The sequence below is a fragment of the Lemur catta genome, chromosome 2 (genome assembly GCF_020740605.2).
Source record: "Lemur catta isolate mLemCat1 chromosome 2, mLemCat1.pri, whole genome shotgun sequence".
NCBI lineage: Eukaryota > Metazoa > Chordata > Mammalia > Primates > Lemuridae > Lemur > Lemur catta.
Window position 1 is genome coordinate 6473181 of NC_059129.1, and position 24867 is coordinate 6498047.

The 24867-nt window shown below is 43.2% G+C and overlaps 1 protein-coding gene across 2 annotated transcripts in view; it reads right to left on the bottom strand.

The window, feature by feature from the left end:
* Nucleotides 1-379: 379 nt before the first annotated feature.
* Nucleotides 380-24867, bottom strand: part of USP7 (ubiquitin specific peptidase 7) — a 58749-nt gene continuing 34261 nt past the window's right edge. For both annotated transcript variants that reach the window (XM_045542559.1, XM_045542560.1), the window contains exons 4-31: nt 24716-24854; nt 23761-23849; nt 22443-22551; nt 21659-21789; nt 21148-21202; nt 19935-20015; nt 19760-19850; nt 16663-16745; nt 14228-14337; nt 12853-13009; nt 11670-11814; nt 11258-11388; nt 10624-10758; nt 9398-9499; nt 9098-9203; nt 8203-8295; nt 8050-8117; nt 7577-7677; nt 6679-6832; nt 6157-6224; nt 5585-5693; nt 5413-5490; nt 4365-4465; nt 3405-3504; nt 2601-2720; nt 2367-2438; nt 2140-2230; nt 380-1679 (exon numbers count right to left, since the gene is read on the bottom strand). In XM_045542559.1, the coding sequence (XP_045398515.1) occupies nt 1573-1679; nt 2140-2230; nt 2367-2438; nt 2601-2720; nt 3405-3504; nt 4365-4465; nt 5413-5490; nt 5585-5693; nt 6157-6224; nt 6679-6832; nt 7577-7677; nt 8050-8117; nt 8203-8295; nt 9098-9203; nt 9398-9499; nt 10624-10758; nt 11258-11388; nt 11670-11814; nt 12853-13009; nt 14228-14337; nt 16663-16745; nt 19760-19850; nt 19935-20015; nt 21148-21202; nt 21659-21789; nt 22443-22551; nt 23761-23849; nt 24716-24854 (2926 nt within the window). In that variant the 3' untranslated portion in view covers nt 380-1572. The remainder of the gene's footprint in view (nt 1680-2139; nt 2231-2366; nt 2439-2600; nt 2721-3404; nt 3505-4364; nt 4466-5412; nt 5491-5584; nt 5694-6156; nt 6225-6678; nt 6833-7576; nt 7678-8049; nt 8118-8202; nt 8296-9097; nt 9204-9397; nt 9500-10623; nt 10759-11257; nt 11389-11669; nt 11815-12852; nt 13010-14227; nt 14338-16662; nt 16746-19759; nt 19851-19934; nt 20016-21147; nt 21203-21658; nt 21790-22442; nt 22552-23760; nt 23850-24715; nt 24855-24867) is intronic.

The following is a 24867-nucleotide window of genomic DNA, read 5'->3' on the forward strand; positions in this document are numbered from 1 at the left end:
AAAGGAGTCGCTCCAAGGTACAGACTGGCCCAGAGACCAGGAAATTCACACCCTAAATGTGGGATGAGGCCACCGAGGTGAACCAGTCAAGGGTCACACGTCCACCTGCCGGCGTGCTTGCCTCCCCGGACTAAGCCTCACAACATCAAACAGTATTTCCAGTCATCTCGTTTGTACATGATTCCCTCCTGGAAAATCTTTTATTTCTTAAGCTCAAATGTAACTAGATAGAGGGAGAAAAAAAAAAAAAAAAACCCCAAAAAATGAAATTAGAGGGAAAAGGACATCTCGGTAAAAGCTTGTTATAAAGGAAAAGGTTTCCCAAACCTATTTCCAGGGAGAGTAGAAATCTTCCTCAACTTCCACGTCACTCACTGAATTATAATTTTTATAGAAAATTTTATTCAACATACAACATTTTCCAGCAAAAAGGCAATATACAGGAAGAGTTGGTGTACACGGCTGCTACAGAAACCAAAAAAAGAAAAAAAGAAGAAAATCTGGGAAAGGATGAAAAATAAGTGTGACTTGCTGATTCTATTTTACTGCACTCAAAACTAGACACGCAGCTGGCATTAGCTCCAAAATGAAAGGAAACGAGGAAGGCTGAGACTGAAATAAAACTACATACAATGAATATTGACATCAGTGAGATTCACTTGCAGATTCACCCACCAAAAAGGAGCCTCCTCCCAGTGGCAAATTGTACATGTTCATTCATTAAATATACAATTCGTTTTTCTTGTTTTAGCTTTTTTACAAAGTCAGCAGCTTACTAACCACTAGCGAGCATGCCCTCTTGGCTAAAGGCTCTCTCGTTTGTTCTGTCTGTTCCATTTTCACGAAATTCTATTTATAATTCTTTCACCTGCTCATATGAATTGTTGAGATCATCAAGTTTGCCGAAAGGCAGCATAGTAAACCTTAATTGTATGTAACAATGTTTTCAGCTTAATAAAAAGACCCCAAAACACCTGTCGGGACCGGCTGCAGGACAGCATGGCTGGCGGGAGTGAGACCCCTGGCAGCTGAGAAGAGAAGAACCGAGGCAGGGCTGACAACGCACACAATGACGGAAAGAGTGCTATTTATTAGGTTGTGAGTTTCTCTGTTTTGCCTTTACAGATGCACAAAAGGTCATTGAAAGTATAACTGAAGGAAACAGGTCAGACGAGCCTAAACACAAGACTTTCTAGCTGCAGGCTGGTGCGCAGGACCGCGTACGGCAGCCAGGCCGCTCATGCCGACACAGCCCAGAGCCCTCGGCCGGGGACCTGCGCTCTGCTAACCTTCTCCCCCGTTACGCTGACAGCTGCCTTGCATTGTGGTTACCATAAAATAACTCTCATTGGCATCCAAGCTTTATAAAAACACCTTCATTTTGCTCAAAAGGGCAGTCAATAGATACAGAGAAGCCAAACTGAACAGCCTCGACAAAATAAAATTAACATCAGCAGCAAATCCTTTTGCTGACGACTCCGGAGAGTGTGCGTGTGTGCCAAAGTTCTCCGCTGTTAAAAGGGGCACACACCCACGCACCGTCCCTCGCCTCGGACACATGGGGTAAGGAAGTCAGTTATGGATCTTAATAGCCTTTTCAAGGTAAGTGTAGCGACTCCTCTTTGGGGCTTTGTTGAAGTGGTCGAGCCCTAGCCAAGGCCGAGGATGAGACATGTTACCTGGTGGGGACAAAGAAAAGCAACTGAGACCAGAGAGCAACCCTAGAACCCCTGGGTCCGTAGTGGCCAACATGGACATTCAAAACCACTACGCGTGTGCCCTGTAAGCCCCAAGGTGTGAGTTCACGGGGAGGCCAGGAACATCTGAGCAGCATGCTCACCTGGGCCAGGGATGCCCACAGCCTGACCAGACATCTCAGAGGCTTCTAGAATGCAGTACTGTCAGAGGACCTGCACCCCTGGGACCACCACCACTTCAGCGCTCAGCTTTTAGCCACCACTGATTACATACCCAAAGTTTAATCCTCTAAGAATCCACAGGTTACAGGCCACCCAGGTGTACAAAGAGAAGAGCTGGCACTGGACCCCAGGGCTGCCCCTCCCCTACCAGGCACCCCCCCTCACCCCACTGCCTAAACTCACGCTTTGTGAAAACTGCCCCTGCAGAGCGGGCACTTACCAGGCTGTGGCTCAAAGTCTTTCAAATTTACTTCATACTCATCTTCATTTATGTACTGGTGTCGGCCCATCATTACAATTGCAAATTTAAACTAAAAGAAAAAAAAAATTAAACTCCTCCATTATTTCTGGGTATCTCCAAAACTCACATCTCCAGCAAAAAAACACCCAGGCCGCTTTCCCAGCGAAGGTCAGAGCGCGCCGTCCACTGGGCCCCGGGGCGCGTACCTTCTCGAACTCCTTTTCCTGGATGTCCAGCAGACTCTGAATCCGCTTCATCACTTCTCTGAAGTGCTCACCCTGGAACAGCAGAGGACAGGTGAGCACAGGTGGTCAGTCCCCGACATCCTGGGGCTGCCAGCACTGTGGCCGGCCGCCCAAGCAGGGCCCTGATTTAGCAACAACAGTCTGTCAACACTCACGCTTTGACTGGAGATGCTCAACCCACTGCAAACATCGTACCTGGTGTATCCTCAGCAAAAATGGGATTCCGAACGTTCCGAAAACCTCTTTGTGGAAATGAGCCACTGTGATGAGCATCTCGTTTTCCTTGTCTATGTCCACCTGGTCCAAAGGTACTTCCTACAGACACGGAGTTAAACACAGGCCTGGGTAAGTACGGCTAATGCAGACAAAATGGCCACATTTAAATTATGACTAAGCACTCCAACAAGGACGTTAGACTATTTTTGCCAAAACAAAGGGCCACATTTGGATCTATGATCTATGAATGACGGGGCGTTCAGAGCCAAGAGATACCTACGTTTTTTCAAAAGCAAACTCAGCATAGAGACCAAATAGTGTATTATTCCAGTTACTGAGGAAATGTCAACAGCTCTAAATTCAAACAATCCACAGGTTCTGCCTGAAGTTGCTTGGCAGCCAACACTGAATATTAATTATTACGGACAAATATTGTATGATTCCACTCATGAGGTACCTAGAGTTGTAAAATTCAAAACCAAAGTAGAATGGTGGATGCCAGGGGCTGAGCGGTGACTATTTCAGTTTGGGGAAAATGGAAAACTTTGGAGAAGAACAGATGGTTGCAGAGCAGTGACAATGTCCTTGATGCCAGGAGAACTTAAAAATGATAAAAAATAAAATAAAACCAAAAACAAATAAAACCACACACACCTCAACTACCGGTACATAAACACAAACTCAGCTGCTTACACGACTTGCTTCTGTATTTAGGCAAGCAGCAGACAGGCCCAGGCCCCCCCAGAGGCCTCACAAACTCTCTGCCAATGAGGAGACAGTTACCTCTATTCGAAACGTTCGACTCGTTGCGGGAGATAAACATTCTAATAGTTCGTCTTCTTGATGCACACCAATAATTTTGTAGCTTACAATTTCTAGCAGCCTGAACAAAGAAAAAAACATGGGCAAGAAAGTGAAGTAAGTACATTATGTTCGTGTAAAAATAAAATAACGATCACAAATAGTTTTCTAGAAAAGAAAGTTTTATCTATAAAGCTACCACAGTATGTCCTTGTTCTCTTATTTTTAAGAAGGTTTGAAATGTCAGAGCAGGTACTCATGGGGAGCGGACAGAACATGGACCAGGAGGTCCCCACAGAGCTTGAGAGCAAAGGACTCAGCTGGTCTCAGCGCAAGTGGCCACTCTTGGGCACAGAGATAAAGAGACAAGGCTCCTGGGCCTGTGGGAGCCTTTCCCAAAAGGAACTCAAGGTGGGCAAGACCAGATGTCTTCCTCACTTACTCTTTAGATAACAGATTAAGGTCTCATTGTTTTACTGACTTTCCAAAGAAAGCATATTGAAAACCAAATAGCCCCAAAAGCTGTTCGTCCTACCAGCTGACTATAAGGCAAGATGCTAAGAACAGCGTCCAACTCTCTGAAATAAACACTCATCATCACACTGGGGGCTTCCTTCTACAGCCTGCATGCTGGCTGAACAGCTCCAGGGTGACCCAACTTCTCACTGTTCACAGTTTGATTCACACCCTTCCTCTGCTTGGCTTTTCTACCTGAATCTCACCTTTTTTTCTACAGCTCATTAATATCAGGAGATAAGGGGGAAAGGAGGGAAAATGGCTGAACTGTGAAATACCTACAAACCTCTGCACCAGACCGGCTTCTCTCCATACCTGGCCAGGACGCACGCTGCCCCTGGCCGTGCTCCATCTCCATTAATGAGACTGGGGGTGGGGGAGCAGGGAGACATACCACCCCTACCTTTGGGGTCAAGAAATACTTGCCTGAGTTTCCCTGATGCTTTCTCCCCGAGCTCTACAGCCTTTTTACATTCTTCTAACAGGTCCCGGACACACCCGTGCTTGTCTGGATATAGTGTTATTTCCTAAGCAATGGAAAGATGAAATAAGCACTTTCAAGAAAACAAACGGTCTGCGATAACAAACAGGAAGGAGGAAAAGCTGCCCCGGTTGTTCTCAATTGTCTCCAGCTGGTCCAACATGTCCTTGTCTACGCTCCCACGCGATGGTCCCTCACCTGCGAGCTCGCTCAGGGTGGGCAGATGGGCGTTAACCTAGGGCCCACCCAGTATTAGCAGGTCAGGATGCACAGACTCATTTCTATAGACAAACACTCTATGCAAAAAGCTTGCCATTTACAGAGCAGCCTCTCAGGACGTGATCCCCTGAAGGGCTGTCCAAGAGCCTTCCCAATTCCCAGCAGAGTGAAGCCGGTCCAGATAACAGACCAGGCACACTGCGGGCTTCATCTGACCCACCCTGCACAGGGGAGGCCGGTTATGGCTCAAATCTTCCTTCAACACTGGTAGAGCTAGAAAGATGAGTAACATGGTATCCAAGTGGGCACAGACTGTCTAGAAGAACCACTTAAAGGTATGGCTGGACATGCCTTCTTTGGAGCAAGCAGGTGACCGTGAGCAGCCTGCGTTGGCAAGGTGGGACGTGTGTGCACAGCAGAGTCAACGTCTGCTCCACTCAGAGGCCTGCTGGACCCACTGGGACCCGGCCAAGGCAGGAACTGGTTGAGCAGGATACTTCCCCTGGGCCAAGTAGCAATGCGTAAGCGCCAACATCTCCCATCAGTAAGAAAAGGATTACAGGGAGCTGTGAGCTCAACACTGTTATTCACTCCAAAGGCCTGAGAAGATCGCACCAGGCAGGAGGAAGGAAGACCCTGGGCCAGGGGGCATTTAATACCTACTGTCATTTAGACAGCACTTTTCTGTTGTTATTTTAGTGTAAGAGCTGGGGGTATACAGAAACGATAAGCTCCAATGAAACAAAAACTCATGGTATTTTAAACAAAACTTACCTCTTCCCTAAATTGGCTGTTTAACCATATACACTTAAAACTCCGCCTATTCTCAAAGTCTGTGATTTTCATCTTAAGCTATTAAGAAAAGAGAGACTCACTTTAGATACGTTTCCACAAAAACCCAAGCCTTCTCTTTATACCCACAGTTACAATTAATTTGGACTCATACCTGCTGATAGTAAAGTTTCTTAGGTTGTCTGGGCTTGAAGAACTGTAGAAGATCTCTTAAAGTACCTTCATAATTATGTCTAAGTGGATTACCTGGGCCATCCCTATAACTACACAAGAAAACAGCATATAAATAAATGACTTATTTGCCTAAAACAAGTATTTCTGAGTGAGCATAAAAGCAAATCACTGCCCTTACACCTAGACAGGAAATTTGGACCTGGCATAGGGTTCAGACCTAAGTACCTCTTGCTGTCACACGTGAATGCTCTGCAATGGTAGCACAGCACACAGACACCTGGCAGGGACTGACCCAGCTGGACACATGGAAGATGTACTGATGATGTGTCTAGAGTAAGTCTGGCTTTAGATGGGGCTGACGATTATTCTGACATCTCAGAGTAATATGGTGAAGCTGTGAGTGGTGACAATGCTAAATCTGAAACTGAGCAAGCAATGGCATGTCAGGTGATGGGGCAAGCTACTTATTCACATTAGTTGCCAGATGTTTTGAAGAACTATGGAAAGCATGTGGTACCGACCGAACGACAGGGGTCTGTGAGTGTGGCTTACCCTTGAGACTTGAAAAACTGGAGCAGCATTGGATCCGTGTTGAGCCTCTGTGCAACTGTCTTTGCAACCTGTGAGACGGAAACGACCCAGGAGACAGAAAGGAAGGTTCACGTTTTAGGGAAAGAATTGAAATGTGCTCAATAAATTTCAGGATTAATTACTTAAAATGTGGTACGAGCAGCCTGAATTTAAATTCCCTAGAAATTTACTATTTAACAGGAATAAACTATATTCCTTAGTATAGTACCATGGGAGCCGCGTATCTATCTAATGATCACTTTTAAAAGGACTTTCACTCTGAGCGGTGAGGTCCACAGGTTTTCATTTTCTGACGAAGATTATTCTAGCTCCCATGGCAGCGTCAGCCTGAATCCACGTCCACGGGCAATGTCCTCAGGCGACGGGATTGTAAGCCCCCTTCTGAACCAAGCCCATTAGACAGCTTCTTTTACAAGCATTTCAAACAAGAAATTGGTCTGTCTGGTGTGGAATCTGAAGGGGAGAAGAACGTTTCTTAAATACCTGAAAATAATTCATTCTATTTGATAATGTCACCACAAATCCAGGATCATTAGGGATTGTTTTATCACAGAAAATGACATCAACGCGATGGTAGAGGTCTCTGAAGTACTCCTTTGCAGTGGGCAATTCACTGTTATCATTTTCAGGGTCATCCCTGGGGAGGAAAGGTTTACAGACTGAATCAAAGTCCATGGAGGGGAGTAGTCGGTAAAAATGGCATCTTTTATGCAACAGCGACACCAACAGGTTCTCTTGCAATATAAACTCAGGCTTCGCTTTTAGGCTGCTGGGAGCCCACCTCAGCTCCAAGAGCAAGGCACAACAAGAAAAGCAATCATGTCTGCGAGATGTGCTCTGAGCCACGCACAGTGCTGGCTGCTTCACATTCTCAGTGTTCCCACGGAACCAGAACATGCTCGAGACAGCAGAGCCCCCTTTACAGACAAGCACGCCCAGGAGGCAGGGCCTTGCCCACAGAACTCGCAGGTGGCAGAGCCGAGGCTCTGACCAAGAGCCAGCAAATTACCACTTTTATGTAACATCTGAGACCACAGAGCTGCTGGATTACACCCAGACAGATCTAAATCGATTACCTAAGTAGGTGCATTCTAACAAATTTATTTTAGGGGAAGGAAAACAATTGTTATTCCATTAAGTCCCCCCCCATAGCTACCATGCTCATTTGTTGACATTTTTAGGGTATGAGAAGACAGCTTTACGTGATAAAGATGTTCCCCACTCCTAATTCCAAAACTTAGAGAAGGCCAGCTACTGTCATCACTGAGATGCTCTCAGCAAAACATGGCACAGGGTCTAGACACAAACGTTTCTTTGCCTAACGACAAGAAAACTTCTGACATTAGTACAAAGTGACAAAATCCTTCAAAAAAGTACATACTTTTGAAACACAATAATGTCACCATCCATTAGTTCATCCAGGGCTTTATCAAGAGACACGTCATAGTCCTGAATTCGCTCTGTTAAATTCGGTTTAACTTCCTATAGTAAAAGACATGAAATGGTTACATGGCATAGTTTAATGCTTAACACGGCCATATGTTCTTCCTTACACTTTAAGTATTTGCTCTAACCCCAATTCTGTCCACCTACATTTGTAGTTAGTTAAAATGCTAATAGAAAAAACCAAATTGAAAAATCCCTAAGTATGTAATTAATTACTGATCTTAAATAGATTTTTTTTTTAAGTCACAAATCTAGAAATGTTTTCCTCAAGATTATCTGAGGCCCAAGTCAGGAGTCAGGTATAGACTTCACACAGTAACAAATTCAGAGAAAGCAAAATAAACAACATCCCCCCACCCCCAAACTACTAACGATACACTGATTATGAAAAAAATGAACCACACAAACCTCATAGAGGATAAGGTTAGTATTTTGACTAAATCCTGCTCTGTCACACATAACCGGGAGCAAGTCACCTAGGATAGAGAAAAGTTTTTAAATACGTAACTGTAATATACTGAGCAAAACTCTGCTTAGAAGGCAAAGGCAGTAAGGACTTACTTATTTTACAGGATATTGGTGTGTAGATATGCCCACAGTAATTCAAGCTCCGTGTTTTGGGATCATACATCTTCAAAAATAACATTACATCATCTACAAGGTTAATAAACGAGTTTTGTTAGGACTGTAATACTCGGTACAATGTTGACGAAAAAGATCAATAGTAAGTTCACTCGCTGCTCAGTAACGACGGAAATGACAGCTTAAGGTAACAGTTACTGTGTCAGATGAGGTTTGTTCAAGAGGCTGATGCTATGACTGAAGAGATCGTTCCCACATCAAACTCACGGGAACTGCTACATTTGAGGCAGTGAAGTTGGTATGTGCACTGAATTTAGAAATCCTAGTTCACGGAGACCTGGCACTAACTAGCTGGACAGGTGTTACCACACAGATATGTTAACAGCCTAGTCTTTGATAAACATGACCACTCATGGCAAAAAAACCTCTTGTCACTTCAAATTAAGGGCCAGCAAATTCCGACCCACCAGCTTTATAAAAGAAACTTTACTGGCAGACAGCGGCCATTTACATATTCTCTGTGGCAGCTTTACTGCTACAATGGCAGACAGATTCTACAGCCAGAAAAGGCTGAGATATTTCCTATCTGGCCTGTGACATCTTGCGACCCTGCTCTACATGATCTGTTCACGGTGGGTGGCACAACACAGAGGCAGAGACCGGGAACAGGACAGCCCCACACTGCCGCCACCGTCTCCCCGCCTCACAGCCCAGTCTTATTTGACTTCATCAGGAAGCCTTGAGCACGGGAAGGAGCATTTGTGGAATTAAGCAACAGATCTCTCTGCAATGCCTGACCCCGTGTGTGTGAAACAACCATCCAAGAATCCAGCTCTATGCTCTAAGCGCAGTCAGGCGTCTCGTGGGCACTTACGATCTTTATCAAACTTGGGTAATGTCGCTCCACTAGCGGCCAGCTCAGGATCAACTGTTTCCAGGAATATTGTCCAAGGGTTTTCATTATCACTGAGTTCAATCATCTATTTCCAAAAGAGATGCTGATTTTAGAAGGTTCTAATGGCTTGGGTGACAGATCGAAAAACTATACTCAAGTACTGAAGGAAATGTCCATTCTATTTAACTGGACCAAAAAGGAAACAAGGTGCACTAATTGCAGAGGACGAAGCCTTCTGCACGGTCCCAAATGAGATATGCTATTAGCAACAATATTTACTGTTTTATTGCCGTCTGCTTCATTATCTAACATTGCTGGTCGCTTTGTTCCATTACTCCTTGCTTGCATGGGCCATAATCGAATTTGATCTTGTGGAAATCCCTAAAAAAAAGTTAAAAATGAGTAACAAGTTCACATTTTATCAACCTAATGACTATATATATATTTTTTTTTATTGAAAGGGAGATAGGGTCTCCCTCTGTCATCCAGGCTATAGTGTGGTGGCATCATCATAGCTCACTGCAGCCTCAAACTCATGGGGCAGCGATCCTGCTGCCTCAGCCTCCCAAGTAGCTGGAACTATAGGCACATGCCACCATGCTCAGGTGATTTTATTTATTTTTTTAGAGACAGGGTCTTGTTATATTGCCCAGGCTGGTCTCAAAAGATCCTCCCACCTGAGCCTCCCAAAGAGCTGGGATTACACATGTGAGCCACTGTGCCCGGCCTGGTCTTGTGATTACAAGAAAAAAATCATAATTACAACTCTCCCTACTGACTTAGGCAACTGTGACCCACCCCTCAGGGTCAGCTCTATTCCAGGGCTCAAGTGCCCATTCTCCCCACCAACAAAGGGCAGAGGGATATTAACATACACGTGCAACTTCCTTCTTTGCAAATTCTACAGAAAGACTAGCTCAAAAGGGCAGAAACATGTTTCCGAAACCTCGTGGATTCCCCTGTACTAGAGTCAAGAGCTCTAGAATATTGAGTTTTTTTTTTTTTTTTTTTTGAGACAGAGTGTCACTTTGTTGCCCGGGCTAGAGTGAGTGCCGTGGCATCAGCCTAGCTCACAGCAACCTCAAACTCCTGGGCTTAAGCGATCCTACTGCCTCAGCCTCCCTAGTAGCTGGGACTACAGGCATGAGCCACCATGCCCGGCTAATTTTTTTGTATATATATTTTTTAGTTGGCCAGATAATTTCTTTCTATTTTTAGTAGAGACGGGGTCTCACTCTTGCTCAGGCTGGTCTCGAACTCCTGACCTCGAGCGATCCACCCGCCTCGGCCTCCCAGAGCTAGGATTACAGGCGTGAGCCACCGCGCCCGGCCTTGAGTATTTTTCTTAGACTCATTTCTCAGACAGGACATTTACCTCACACTTCTAGGCAGTGACTGGACACAGTGTCTATCCCCAAAGGTAGCTAGTGTTTTCTAGTTACACAGAAGAAAGGCGGAACCTGGAAGTCAGCCTAAGAAAAGTCACCAGAAGGACTGGCACGCACCATGGTCTGGGAGAGGTTCTGGACGAACTCGGCAAGCGAGGAGTTCTTTAATACTTTGAACACAGTGTACTTCACTTTCTCTTCATCGTACATGTCATTTCCTTGGTGGCCACAAAACTGGTCCTCTGCAACTATCTGAATACACATTTGAGAGCACAGAACAGAGTTTACGGTTGACAAAAAATATGAGTCTGTGCTGAACAGGTTTAAATACTAAAATCCTAAAAACTAGTCTTTTGTTCCAAAGACATTTCTTCAGAAGATCCATGAAGAAAAGCTTTATAAAATGACCAAAACTAACTCAGGTCTATGTTCCAAAACTATCACAATCTACAGCGTACCAGCTGGAGATCCAACTGCGCAATGACTGCCTCCCACTCTCCGGTCCCCTCTGCGCTTTCCATCAATGCTAACATCTAAGTCCTTACTCCTGAACTGGCCCAAGCAGTCACTCAGGAAGTACCCGCCAGCTAACCCAAAAGAGGCCAGATATTAAAAGTACTCATGGAGCTGCCCAGAGCAGCTCAGGGCACAATGGCCCTGATCTGGCGACAGTCACACTGGGTTTGAGCACAAGCTCAGGGAACCGCATGTGCACTCTTCCGGGGTCAGGTCGGGGCAGGGCGGGGCGGACCTGCACTTGCATGTAGAGGTGGGCCTCCTGCCGCTCCTTCCGTTTCTGGGCCTCGATCCTTTTCTCTTCTTGTAATCGCTCTACCAGCTGCTGAGGAATATCGTGATCTGTGACAGCCTGTAAAACTTCACCTGCAGGACAAATGCATCCTCTTTCACCTCTGTACAGACCTACTTTCCCTTCCTTAGAAGGTCCAAAGTCTAGGTTGTCTTTAATAAAATAATCTATTAAAGTAAAATTACTTGGTACCATGAGTTTACATCAGAACACACAGGCCCAATCCAACTTGCTTCCCCAGTAGGGCAGAGTAAGTACAAAATGTGTTTGGACAGGCAAGGCTGTTGGTGGATTCACAGTACAACTATAAAAGTTTACCAAAGTAAAGGATGAAACAAAAACCCGCTCTACTCACTCAGTTTTGATTCCCTGATATACACCAACATATAAGCATTAGTGCAGTGCCGGACAGACAGGTCATCATCATGACCTCCATAATTGTGCTCAATTGCTTCTTCTTTAGTACACCTGGACACGACGTCATCATCAAATTTACACCACTGGAAGGAAAGCAGCAGAATGTCAGCAGAGATACAGTGCAGTGACAGGAACCTAGCACTGGAAGGCTGATGGGCTGTTGGCCGATGCACTTGTCTCAGGCACCCCTCTCATAAAACGCATTAGCACTTTCGCATTCAATATTCTGTGGGAACTGCTACTACTTACCCAACGGCATTTTTTCGTAGTCCACTTAAATAGCCCACTTTCCACTGAAGTTCAATCTACTGACACTACCAACTCTTTGCAAAATTATGAAAGCCATACTGAGCATACCTAATTTAATGATAAAATTTTATGCCGTGGTTATAAAATGACATAGGATGTCACCTTATCCCATATCATTTTATCAAAGCAAGTGATGGTCTGACTTTTATAAAAGTCAACATAACTTATACATAATAGTTATCGTCCAATCTGTTGTGGATCGAGCCACTTTGAATGGTAATACACGCTACAATTGAAGGTGTTCTTCACTGCTGTCTCATGCTGTGGGGGTCCCTCCATCACATTCCCTTGGCAGGGGGCAGTGGCCTGACCCCTTGCTCTCTTGTTCTGTTAGTTGCTGGCCCCCTGGTCTTGGACAAGAATTTTGAGACCCTCATCTGTAAAATGGGTATCCTGCTCTCTATTCTCCCAAGGGAGATGATGAAAATCACATGATGAAGCCACATGGAAGATGACACTGTGGAGGATGGGCACACAGGGTCAGATGCAAGCAACGCGGCCTCCTCGAGCCAGCCCACGCTGGGTCTCACATAAGATATGAGGGATTATATTATGTCTCATATTAGATATAAGCCCAATGTTCACTACTAACAAACAAAGTACAATCGCTACTTTATTATTTACCTTTAAAGTCCCAGCAATTAAATGGACAGGAAAATAGCACTTAGCAGCTAGAGGGCAAACAGACCAATGCGAGGCCAGGAAGGAATTTGAGCTAACAAGCTCATCGAGTAGGAAGGAGACATGGCTGCAGCGGCGCACCAGTGCTAATCTCCTGACGAGCGCTGCGTTCCACCCGAGCCAACACTTACTTTGCCGTCCCCTTTGGGGTTTAGATAAACCACATAATGTCCACCGTGGTTATCTCCACTGTGAACCAGGACTGCATGGAGGATGTAATTTGCGGGGTCCTTGGGATCGGTTTTTTGCAAAAATTCATCAAGGGGTAATTGTTCCGGGAATTCAAACCTATTAAAAAAACATTTTAAAGGAAATTCATTGACATATAAAATATTGTACTTTTTGATTTTATTTATTGTAAGGTTTTCTATTTCTAATTCATTGATTCAACATTAAGGGAAGTATGACTTTGACTTGAGAAACCCCGTCAGCTACTGCCAAGATAGCCCCTGCTTACAAGAATTTTTCATATGTCAACATAATATTTGAATTTAGATTTATGAGGAAAATGCATATAAAGCAATGAGATCCCTAATAAAGTTTTAAATCCAAGGATATTATACAGTCAGTCTTATAGTACACAATGTGAATTTCTAGGCTGTGGATAATTCAAAATACACCAACAAATGATTCTGAAAGCCCAAGAGTTAGACTGCTGAGGATAATTTTTTTTTCTTTTTTGAGGCCAGAGTGCCATGGTGTCAGCCTAGCTCACAGCATCCTCAAACTCCTGGGCTCAAGCGATCCTTCCCCCTTGGCCTCCCACAATGCTAGGATTACAGGCGTGAGCCACTGCGCGCGGCCAATATACTACAAATCGAGAAGTTTGGAGAAACCAAGTAAGAAGAGATTTCTCATCCTGCAACTTCTACAGACATAATGAAATTGATTTGGCTTTAAATTATTGTCTTTATAAAATTTGATCTTCTTGATAAGATTTCAGCCTCAGGGGCGCCAAAGCAAAGTACTGTCACTCTTGAATCTGGTATTTTACTCTGGAAAATTGTGCATAACAGGGCACACAAACACCTACTTTAGCATTCTTGAAAACTCCAGCAAATTCTAGATGTCAATACCAACTGAGAGATTACAAAATACTGGAGAATCTTATTTAAACAAATACACTAATATCAAATTCCACATCTGAGATAACATCTACAGTTTGGCTCAGCTTAAATGTATAAGCAATCCTGGTAAATGCAAAATGTATGAAAAAGAAATAACCCTCCCTATCATCCTGAACTTCAGTCCCCCACAGTGGAGAGTAGGGTTGGAGTCAGGCGAAGTATCCTTTAGAGGGAGAAATCCATTCAAAGGGAGCAGCCTCGGAAATCTCTTATGTAAAATGATCCCTTTGACATTATGACTCTTGAAACACCGAGTTAGAAGAGAACTAGAAATCAGAGAGGAAATCGAAAATACAAAGACTGAACCAAAGTACTGAGATCAGTCCCGTAAGTCAGAATGATGATGAAATCTTAGCTTTCATGTTACAATATAGATTACCTATCATTGATCTTGATATTTTGGTCCGTCTGCGGGTCATACATAAATCTCATCAGTTGCAGATGTAACACTGGTGGCAATGTTAGGAATTTCACACCTTTCTCTGCTTCCTGAACATTGAAAAAGAAACGCAAATTTAGTTCCTTGAAGCAAGAAAGCACCATGTTTCAGCAGGAGTACGAAGTGTTTGGGGAAGTTTGGAGTGCAGAGCGAGGGAGTTGAGCTACCCATTTGGGCACCTCTAAAATGTTTTGTTTGGGTCTGTCATTAGGTCTCTTCTTTATTTAAAATTGCTGCACCAGCATGTGTGAGAGACTTCTCTTAAGTGGGATTATGTTCTAACGGGACGCCTAACAACGGGGGATGTGAAATAAATTAAGACAGTCATGGGCTACCACATTATAGTCATTAAACATTATGAAAATTGTGGAGATCCACGGGAAAAAAAACATCAAATGAAAAAGCAGAAAACTATAATTTCAATTGTGTATGCCCACAAAGCACCTACAAGGATCGAGCACAAATGAACACATTCATTGGTTGGGAGGATTACAAGTGAACAGCTTCATTCCCTCGGGCTCTTTCTGTTGACAAAAGAACCCATACATCGTGCAGCACACATGCAGTCCGGGCTGTTCCATATTACTTCGAAGAGAACGAAAATGTCCTGATTCACTATCAGCAAGGCCCTTTCAACACCCAACGTGGCCTCACTCCTGCAACTGCCAGCCTTTGAGCCACAGGACACCCCCATGCCCCAACTTCTAACAAAGGCCTTCTCGGGAGGGGCCCAGGACCCTCCAGCTCTCACACCTCCCCCTGCACCTCTGCTCCAGCTCAGCCGGCTCTCGCTGAAATAAGGCCTTACCCAACTAAGACACTAACAGGCTGTCAGGGGCCTTCATCCCCTGTCTGACTCACAGCTGAATTTCCAGTATGGACCTTCCCTTAGGCCTTAAACCTGTCCAATGACCAGCCACAGACCTGCAGTCATTGGGAGCTGTGACAAGACACACCTATTTGGCAACCTTCTTTAGTATACATGAGCATGTTTAAGACGACAGGATTACCTCAGGAAAGACAAAAACAAAACCCATGAATCTGCTCCAAATCAATGAAGGGCATATTTTTAACTGGGAAGATAGAGTACTCTGTCCCTCCACCACTGTCCACTAAGGCTTTCACTCTAGAACACATATCACGTACCCAGACCTCAAAATATCCAGCATAAAAGCAATGCTTACAAGTTGAGTGAAATGTTTCTTGAGCACATCCAGTTACCAAACTTAGTGGTCTTTTTTTTTCCCAGACAGAGTCTTGCTCTGTAGCCTGGGCTAGAGTGCCATGGTGTCAGCCTAGCTCACAGCAACCTCAAACTCCTGGGCTCAAGCAATTCTCTTGCCTCAGCCTCCTAAGTAGCTGGGATCAGAGGTGTGCACCACCACGCCTAGCTAATTTTTTCTATTTTTAGTAGAGATGGGGTCTTGCTCTTGCTGAAGCTGGTCTCAAACTCCTCAGCTCAAGGGATCCTCCCACGCCTCGGTCTCCCAGAGTGCTAGAATTACAGGCATGAGCCACTGCGCCCGGCCAGCGAACTTCTGATTAATGTTTACAAAACGATGTTCTGATCTGCAAATCAGTCCCTGAGCAGTTTGGCCTAGAAGGAGAATAGCCAATCCATGACCCACTGCAAAATGGGTACATTAGCCCCATAAATTATAAATTGGCAGGTTTGATAAACATAGGCCAATGTGAAATTTTAAATCATAAAGTAGCTGAGCCAACGAGTCAAGGTTATGCAGTTGCAAAACAGACCCTAGATCACTGGATCCCAGAGGACACTGGGGATCCAACAGAACGGTGTGGACAGCAGCCAGGGACTTTGGCCACGTCAATTTCTCTCCATGCACCCATGACTAGTGGCCTATTCACCGTGCTCACCACTCTGCCAGATGCCCAGAGCACCTGTGGGGCCATGACCCTAGAGAATACACTCGGTCTAGAAGTCACGATCCTCAGAAAAGTTTCATCTAAAAAGAAAAAAGCAAACATACAAACAAAAAACAAAACAAAAAAACCACCAACCAAAAACAGAGTCCCAGGGACTAAGAAACATTTTTTGTGACCAGATGCAACTGAGGGAAACGTCCAGCCTTCCTGAGGAACACAGAGAGTAACTGATGAACTCGGGAACTTCCCAAAACACCACGACAGGCCCTGAAACTTCTGGATGATGAATCTGCTGCTTCAACCTCCTGCTAACACCCTCCTCTCCCCTCCCCATTCAACTCTACAGACATAAAATCCTTTGAATGTCCTTAATACCAGAAACACATGAAAAGGTACCAGTAAATTTTTAATTAGCATTTAAGGAAAAGGGTTGAAAATAGAGAAAAAAGCCGCAGTAGGACACTGGTGTAAAACCCCGGAGTTACCTGTAAGCCGTGCTCCCCGGCGTCGTATTTATTGTCTCCGTCCAGTTGTTCTACAGCCACATAATCCACAAATGATTCAAAAACTTTAAAGGGGGAGGAGAAAAAGTCAAACCAAAGTGATCACTAAAGTGTCAACCTAGATACAATCATTTAAATATAACCCAGATATAAATTATGTAAATCAATCTATTTAGGAATGCCAGAGAAGAGAATGTCACTAACTGTAGCTATGAACAGTAACACCCTCTACTCAAGACTATAGTTGATGTGTCCTCACCACCCTCACTCATCAGCCAAAGCACACTAATGTTTCTAAAGGGTATTAAAACAATATGTAAGAAGAGTTAATGTTTTAGTAACTTAGATTTTGAGCAAAACACTTATTATAAAGCTACAATTACGAAGACAGCATAGAACGTAGTGTGGACAATCAGATGAGCACAAAGGTTTGCAGCTGACAACACAGAGCAACAAACAGCCCAGGTGAGCTGGAGACCAGAGCTAGGGGTCTGTCACGACATCCTACCACACACAGCTGTCCCAGGGGGATTGCAGATCAAGAGAAAAACACTGATAGGTAACAGTATCTTAGGACATAAAAAGCAAAACTGACACACTGGATTTCGCTGACATTAAGAATGACAATATTGAAGGGTGAAAAGCAAGGCACACAACCAGGGAGAATCTCTGCAACTCAAGGCAGAATGGGCACCCAGAGTATATAAAGAACTACTTATGCTCTGGCCACTCTGGAATACACAAGTGGATAATACTGAAAACAACAACTGTATCACTTTGCCAGCAAGTAAAAGAAGAAGAAAAAAACAAAACTGTAATACTGTGGTCCACAGGCAGTACGGGGATGGGACAATGACCCTCCAGAGAAGGGCAGCAAGTGAGCCCACGGTGGGCCGAGCTCACTGCTTCGTTAACCAGGCTGCAGTGCTGGGGAGGGAAACCCAGACGGAGTCCAGTGTGCGAGTCCCAAAGACAGAAGTGAGAATTTGAGGAGCCCAGGGCAGCTGGAATCCACAGGGCACAGCACCCAAGAGCCAAAAGCTGCACAAAACGAGAGGTCTGGAGATTTGCAGAAGGTTCTCCTTGAGCCATTAGCGAGTGCTGGTCAGCAGGTGAGTGTGAGGAAATGTACCTGAGGCCAGGGAGAGAACCCCCTGGAGAATGGGGGAGGGGGAAATCCTAATCCTCACAGCTGAAAAAGGCTGGAATAGGCTATGCTCCCACCAGCCACAGTAAATATCTCCTAATACGTTGTAGATTGGTCTGAAAACTCATGAAGGGAACAATTTAGACCTAAAATAAAACCCGCTGTGCCCCCACTGAACAAAGTTTAAAACAAGCTACAAAGAACCAAACTACTTCCAAGTAACTTGATCTGTGCCCCAGAACAAAGGTTAAGAATGCAACACCCAGCAACATAGAAACCACAGTACCTGCTATCAGTAAAATACTATCACACATGCAAAGAAGCCAGAAAGCATCAAGAGAAACAGATCCAGGAATCACAGATGACAGAATTGGTATGAAGTTATTATTAACTATATTCCATATGTTCAAGAGCACCGAAGAAAACAAGAGCACATTAAGAAACATAGGAGATTTTTATTAAAGGATCCAAATCAAACCTCAAGAAATGAAAACATCCCAGATGGGATTCACAGCAAGCTTGACACTGCAGATGTCAGAGCAATAAAAACCACAATGTCAAACCAACAAGGCAACCAGGGGTGACTTTAGCCAGGGGGTGGGGGGATGTGATGAGTGGCCAAAAATTTTCCAAATTTAATGATCACTAAAACTATAAACTCACAAATCCAAAGTTCAGTGTATACTGAGCAGAAGAAATATGAAGACCACGGTAGGGCACATCATAATCTAACAGCTTATAATCAGTAAGAAATAGAAAATCTTAAAATCAAGGGGCGGGGGGCACAGCACTGGCATTGGGACAGAGACACCACATATTACACAGAGAGGAAGAGACATAAATATGACAACAGACTTCTCAGAAGCAATGCCATCAAGAACACAGTGCTGTCAATCACAAGTCTCTACCCAGTTAATGTGTCTATCAGAAATGAAGAACAATTAAGACCTTTTCGAGCACACAAGGTCAAAGAATTCATCTCAGCAGACCTGTACTACAGGCAATAAAGAAAATGATACCAAATGGAAACCTGGATCTAAATTAAAACGATGAGCACCACAGTTGTATATATGGGTGTCAATATAACACACTCCCCCCACCACTGCCTTGTTTTTAACATCAATGTCTATAAATAAATTAAGAACTGAGGAACCAATACAAAAATGGATAAAATACTTAAATAGGCATTTTACAAAAGATCTCCAAATTGTAAGTATCTGAAAAGACAACTTCACTGATCTTCAAGGAAATGCAAACTAAAACCAAGACAGCATCATTCTCCCACCAAAATCTTCAAAGTCTGATAACTGACACTTCTGGTGTGGGTGTAGAGCAACTGCGACTCTGACATACTGGGGATGGAAGTGAAGCTGATCAATCGCTTTGGAAGTCTCACTAGCTTTACCTGTGAAGCTGAACATATGCATGCCCTGTGTGGCAGCAATTCAATTCCTCCTGCTATAAATGCAAATGAGCACAGGAATGGTCAATCTGCCTTACACCTAACAGCCTCAATCTGAAAACCACCCAAATATCAAGTTTCAAAACTTTTGTGGCATACTCCTAAAATGAAATACTCTGAAGCAATGAAAATGATCAAATTCCTGCCGCTTACAATGGAATGTATTCACAAATACAATGTTGAGCAAAAGATATCAGAAACAAAGCATATACCCTACTGCACGACTGTATTTCAATAAACACTTAAAACATGCGAAATTAACCTCAGATGTCAGAAGCCCTAAGAGTGGATGCCTTGGAGGAGGGGGAGGCAGTGAGTGGGAGGGGCTGTGGGGTCCGGTCCAAGGTTCTATTTCTAGCACTGGCAGGGGTCTACAAGCCTGTGTTCAACTCAGTGAGCTGTACGCTTTACATGTGAGCCATTCTCTGCATCTAGGCTATGTTTCGAAAATATCAACTACACAAACTTACTATTTTTCTTTCCCTTTATACTTAGCTGGATGTCATAATAATCTTCTCTTCTGTCAGACCGATAGTCCACTTCTTTACATTGGATGTAGGACTGGAAGGAAAGTAAGGTGGCTTAAGTATTAGTGGTCAAAAAACTCATTTTAAAAGTCATGCTTTAAAATTGGTAATCACATACCACCATTTTGCCTCTGAATAATTTAGGAATGGTGCCTTCTACACACGTGCCTTTCATCTTATTTTCCACATTATCAAGCAACTGAAAGAGAATGTTTTGGCTGTAATACATATTTTTATGATTAAGCAATATACAGTAAGTAATTTTATACATGACCAAGAAATATCAATGGTCAAAGATGTACTAGACTATTAAACATATGACCTTTGGCATGCAATTATCAAAAACATACAGAATCTCCTTTCTTGGTTGGATTTTTACAAAATATCTACATGCAACAGTTGAGGTTAACCTTTTATACAGCCTTTGGAATGAATTAGTAATCTGTAGTGCCTTTAGAAGCATTTTTTTTATATTTATTTTACCTCTGTGGAAAAGCATGTAAACTGTTCACTAAACTTAACTCGTAATGGTCCACACCAAGAGATTAATGAGGTTGAGCCTGTCAACAGGATTGACTGGTTTGTCCATGGATATTTAATGAACTGGATTCAATCCAGCTAGTGCTGCAAAAAAGAAAACACACCTTGCCCAGCCAATCACCTTGAACAGCCATTTCATGTTTTGTGTGTGTGCGTGCGCATCTGTGTCTTTTATCCAAACTGGAAGAATGAGAATTTGCTAATAACTAATGATTAGGGGGAGAACCGACCCAGAGGACTCCCTCGGTGAGACTTCTGAGCATGGGACAGGTCTGACTGCTAGTTTAGTAACAGAAGTCACTGTTCTACCACGACCAGACTGCTTTCTGAAAGGGTTATACTGCCTAACGTCAATACTAACAATAAAGGTAGGGGTCTGTATAATTTATTTTACAAACTGAAATATAACTTGTTGCACTTAAAAAAAAAAAAAAAAAGGTCATCACTGCTTTGACGTGATTTAGGACCAACAGGAGAGCGAACTGAGCCAATCTGTTGGTTCTTTGATTAATAATTCATGTATGTATGCCAATTTAACAAATTAAAAGCCTACTACCTATTATTACTAAAATTCAAGCCTCCTACAACATTTCAGCTTCAAATAATTATTCAAATAATTTTTCTAGCTTTTAAAACTAGAGAGGTGCTGTCTTTCCCTCCAAGCCTAAGTTTGGTGCTAAATAAATATGGGCATTCTTTAAATTAGGTCTGAAATTTATCTTGGTAAGAATTTCTGATACTGCTTCAAAATATTCATTGTAAGAACTACACAAGTATTGCTTGAAACTTACCACTCGACATAGCTCTTGAACATCATGTTGCATGAAGCTATCTAAAGTTTCCCACCTTTCAAAGATAAAACAACTACATTTAAACATCCAAATTTCAAAAGAGTAAATTAAAAGCAACTTCGATTTAAAAACTAAACTGAAAAATCAGCCATTATTCTTGAATTCTTTTGGGGGAGTTGTAATTTAGTGGCGAGAAAACCGCTCACAACTTTATCTTGTTTTGATAATCTTACTGCTAGGGGAGGTGGTGTTTATAGGAAAACGCAATACATTTGAAAGCTATACATGTTCTTTGCTTGAAAAGCAAAGACTTTAAGTGATGAATTATTTCTAAAGCAAAAGTTTAAAACAAAGCTTGTTATTTCCAAAAACATAAACACAAAATACAATGATAAAAACACTGACATAATTAAATGCCTATAATATGCTCTATTAATCCTTCTATTCTCCACTTATTCTTCCTTTAAAAGGCAGGAAGCACGAAGGGGAAAGGCAGGTTGCTAATACATACCCAAATGATTTTGTTAGCTTTTTCGTTCCTACAGGTTTATCGCTGTGCTGTAGTTCATAGAACACTCTTTGTAATGCTAACGGGACGCTTTTAGACGAATCGTCGCCCTCTGTTGGCATCATGTACACAGCCTAAAAGATTAATTCAGAAATAAGAGTTTAATTTTCATGTAGAAGTATCATTTCTAATAACACAATAGCTATGGTAGCTACTAGGGCTTTAATCTATATCAAAATAGGTCAGAAAGTTTAAATCACGAAAGTCTTTAGAGACAATCTGGAAAATAAAGAATAACTTTTAAAATTACTTATAGCTCACCACCCAAAGAGAACCACTTTTATTTCATAAATCTCGGAGCATTATATTTTTTAACTTACCATTACTTGTGAACAAAAGATTTGATGAAAACATCAGTGCTACTAGAATTCCCCACATTCAGGTATCCCCAGGATGTAATCCTATCACAGTAATCTCCCTGGATAAATAGTCAAAGAGACTATGAGAGACGGACGGGCCAGCTAGTGGTCCCCCAACACGACTAGGCATCCTGTGGCCTGTACCGCCTTCATTACCAACCATATAATTTCCAAAATTCTTAATAAAATACTTAATAGAAATAAGTTGCATTTAGAGTAAGTGAAAATCAGACTGCACAGCTGGCAATTTTCAATTCAATTTTGATATAAATTTTTCAAATGTTGCTGCCAATGGCTTGTATGTTTTAAAATAAAAAACCCTTCGTAAAGTTATTTCTAGCACAAGTCTGTAAATACTATCCATTTACCTTTCGTAGTTGATTTGTGAAAAATAATGTCTGCAGCAGGCTGTTCATATAACAAGTGGCTCCCTGATTCTTTAAACCAACATAGCCCGTGTGCTTTTTGGAATCCCACCTAAAAGGTAAGTTCAAAGTTGAGGGCAACATGTACACTCCTCCTGGCTTCCACACCACGTGTGGAACAATCCGACTTGATGTGGGCAACACGGCCGACATCTCACTGTCACGTACCATCACCTCTTTTCCGCCATCCTCGACAGAACTGAGGTCCCTGTGGCCCTCATCGCCAGGCCCCTGCCATCAAGGAAACTGAGGCCAGGAGTACTTATCACGCGGCTCCCTTCCATGACCACCCATTCGTGTCTGCTCACACCAGTGTGTGAACTGGTGCAAATCCAACCCCAGCATTCGAACAGCTGTCTAAGCACCTGTCTGCTGACTGTGGCGCTGCTGTCATTCATCAAGATCGGCACTCAGACACTTATGGAGCCCTAACACTCACAGCAAATGTGCCTCACAGTGTGGTTTTATTACACACATATTACAGAAGCCACATGTAGGCTCAGCAAGAAATGGAAAGAGCTGAAACCCGACTTTTCTGGAGAGAGACATATATGCACAAGAAAAAACCGGGATGTGTATTTGGCCAGTTTTACTTCAGACTTCTTAACTCCTAGAGCTTTTCTTTTGCTATTTTGGTGGTCGGCTGGGAGAAAGAGATTCTCTGAATTAATTGCATCCTACCCTCCACCCCTGAAGTAGTAACAGGAAACCAGAGACAACAGTGAACAAACACGACAGGCACGAAGTGTGACAGAAATGGAGGAGACATTTCCTGTGCAGTCAGAGCCCACAGTGCTGTGATCCCAGCCTTTAGCCCAAGGCCTTGGAAACATTCCCCAGGACACCTAATGTTCTGGCAAAGCCTCTCGACACCTCGTCCAGCATGAGCTCGGCTGGGGGGCTCACCTCTCCCCTCTTCCTCCGTCCTCACACACTGACAGGACTGCCCCGTCCCTGCTCTCTTCAAAATAATGGGCACCTCTGCTGTGGTTATTTATGTACTGCTCTGAGCAGTCTACATACTCTTTAAGAAGAGAAAACCACAGCGGTCTGGTTGACCATAGTTGTATAATTGTATTCCGCATGTCCAACACACAGACGAGCAGACATGAAGCAGGCATGCATCTGTGGGCCACGGGACAAGCACTGAGAGGGGGAGCTCGTGCCGAATATACGCAGTTCTGTTCCGCGTATGCTCCAGGCAGCTTTCACTGCAGCACAGGAGGCATTTTTAATAGCACCCAATTAAAGAAAAACTTACGCAACTCCATGGGGAGCATCCGCCTGTACAAAGACTTCAAAGGTAACTTTGTCATCATCTATAAATCCTTTCTCAGGATCTGTCACTTCCTATTAAGAAAAAAAAAAAAAAAAGGAACATCCAACTTGCACAAGAACATTTACTCACTTTATTCCAAAGAAACAAGTCCCCTGTACTTAATAGATTATAATACTACTTTTTAAAACATTCCAATTTTGTAGTGTTTCCATTTGTTTTAAGCAGTGGTCTATGAACAAAAACAGCAAAAAGCAGAGGTATCCAGGGGCTCAATGGCACAGCATAGACAGGAGGAAGCACTGTCTGCTCATCAGAGCAGGGCTTGAGAAGGTTCCAGAGAATGAACTCAGGCTAGAGGGGTAACATGAAGCAGTGATAAGTCATTAAGCAGTAACATCCCTAAGAATGTTCCAATAGTCACCACTTCTGCAAAAAGGAGCCAAAATGAACTGAATGAATGAACTACCCAGCACTACAACCGACTGAGGAAATGGCCACAAACAGTATTGTGCCTTTTGGCGAAACCTGGCCTATCAGGAACCTGCTAATGTTTAACTAAAAGTTGAGACTTGAATCCAGATGGCTGGATTTTTTTTTTTTTTTTTTTTTAAAGTCGTCTCACTCTGTCACCCAGGCTAGAGTGCAGTCAGTGGTGTCAGTCTGGCTCACAGCAGCCTCCAACTCCTGGGCTCAAGTGAACCTCCTGCCTCAGCCTCCCAAGTAGCTGGGACCACAGGCACAAGTCACCATGCCCGGCTCAGATGGCTGATTAAAAACCTAAGCTAGGAAACTGGAGAAAATAAGTTTACAGACACAGGTCCAATCTAAAAACCAAAAATCTGACTCTAAAATGATTAGAAGGATTTCAAGAATCAAAAGAATTAAGGGAACAAGCTACAATGTGCAGATTATTTAGACTAAATACACTATTACTTACACTCCAGGCCATAAAGTTGGAAAATCCCCAGTCATTTTCTTTATGGAAGAACAAATGACTAATACGACGACTGAAAGACTTATCATCATCTCTGTAATTTATTATCTTCAGTACTGCCTGTGCGTGACAAGACCACGACCTGTTTAAAAAAA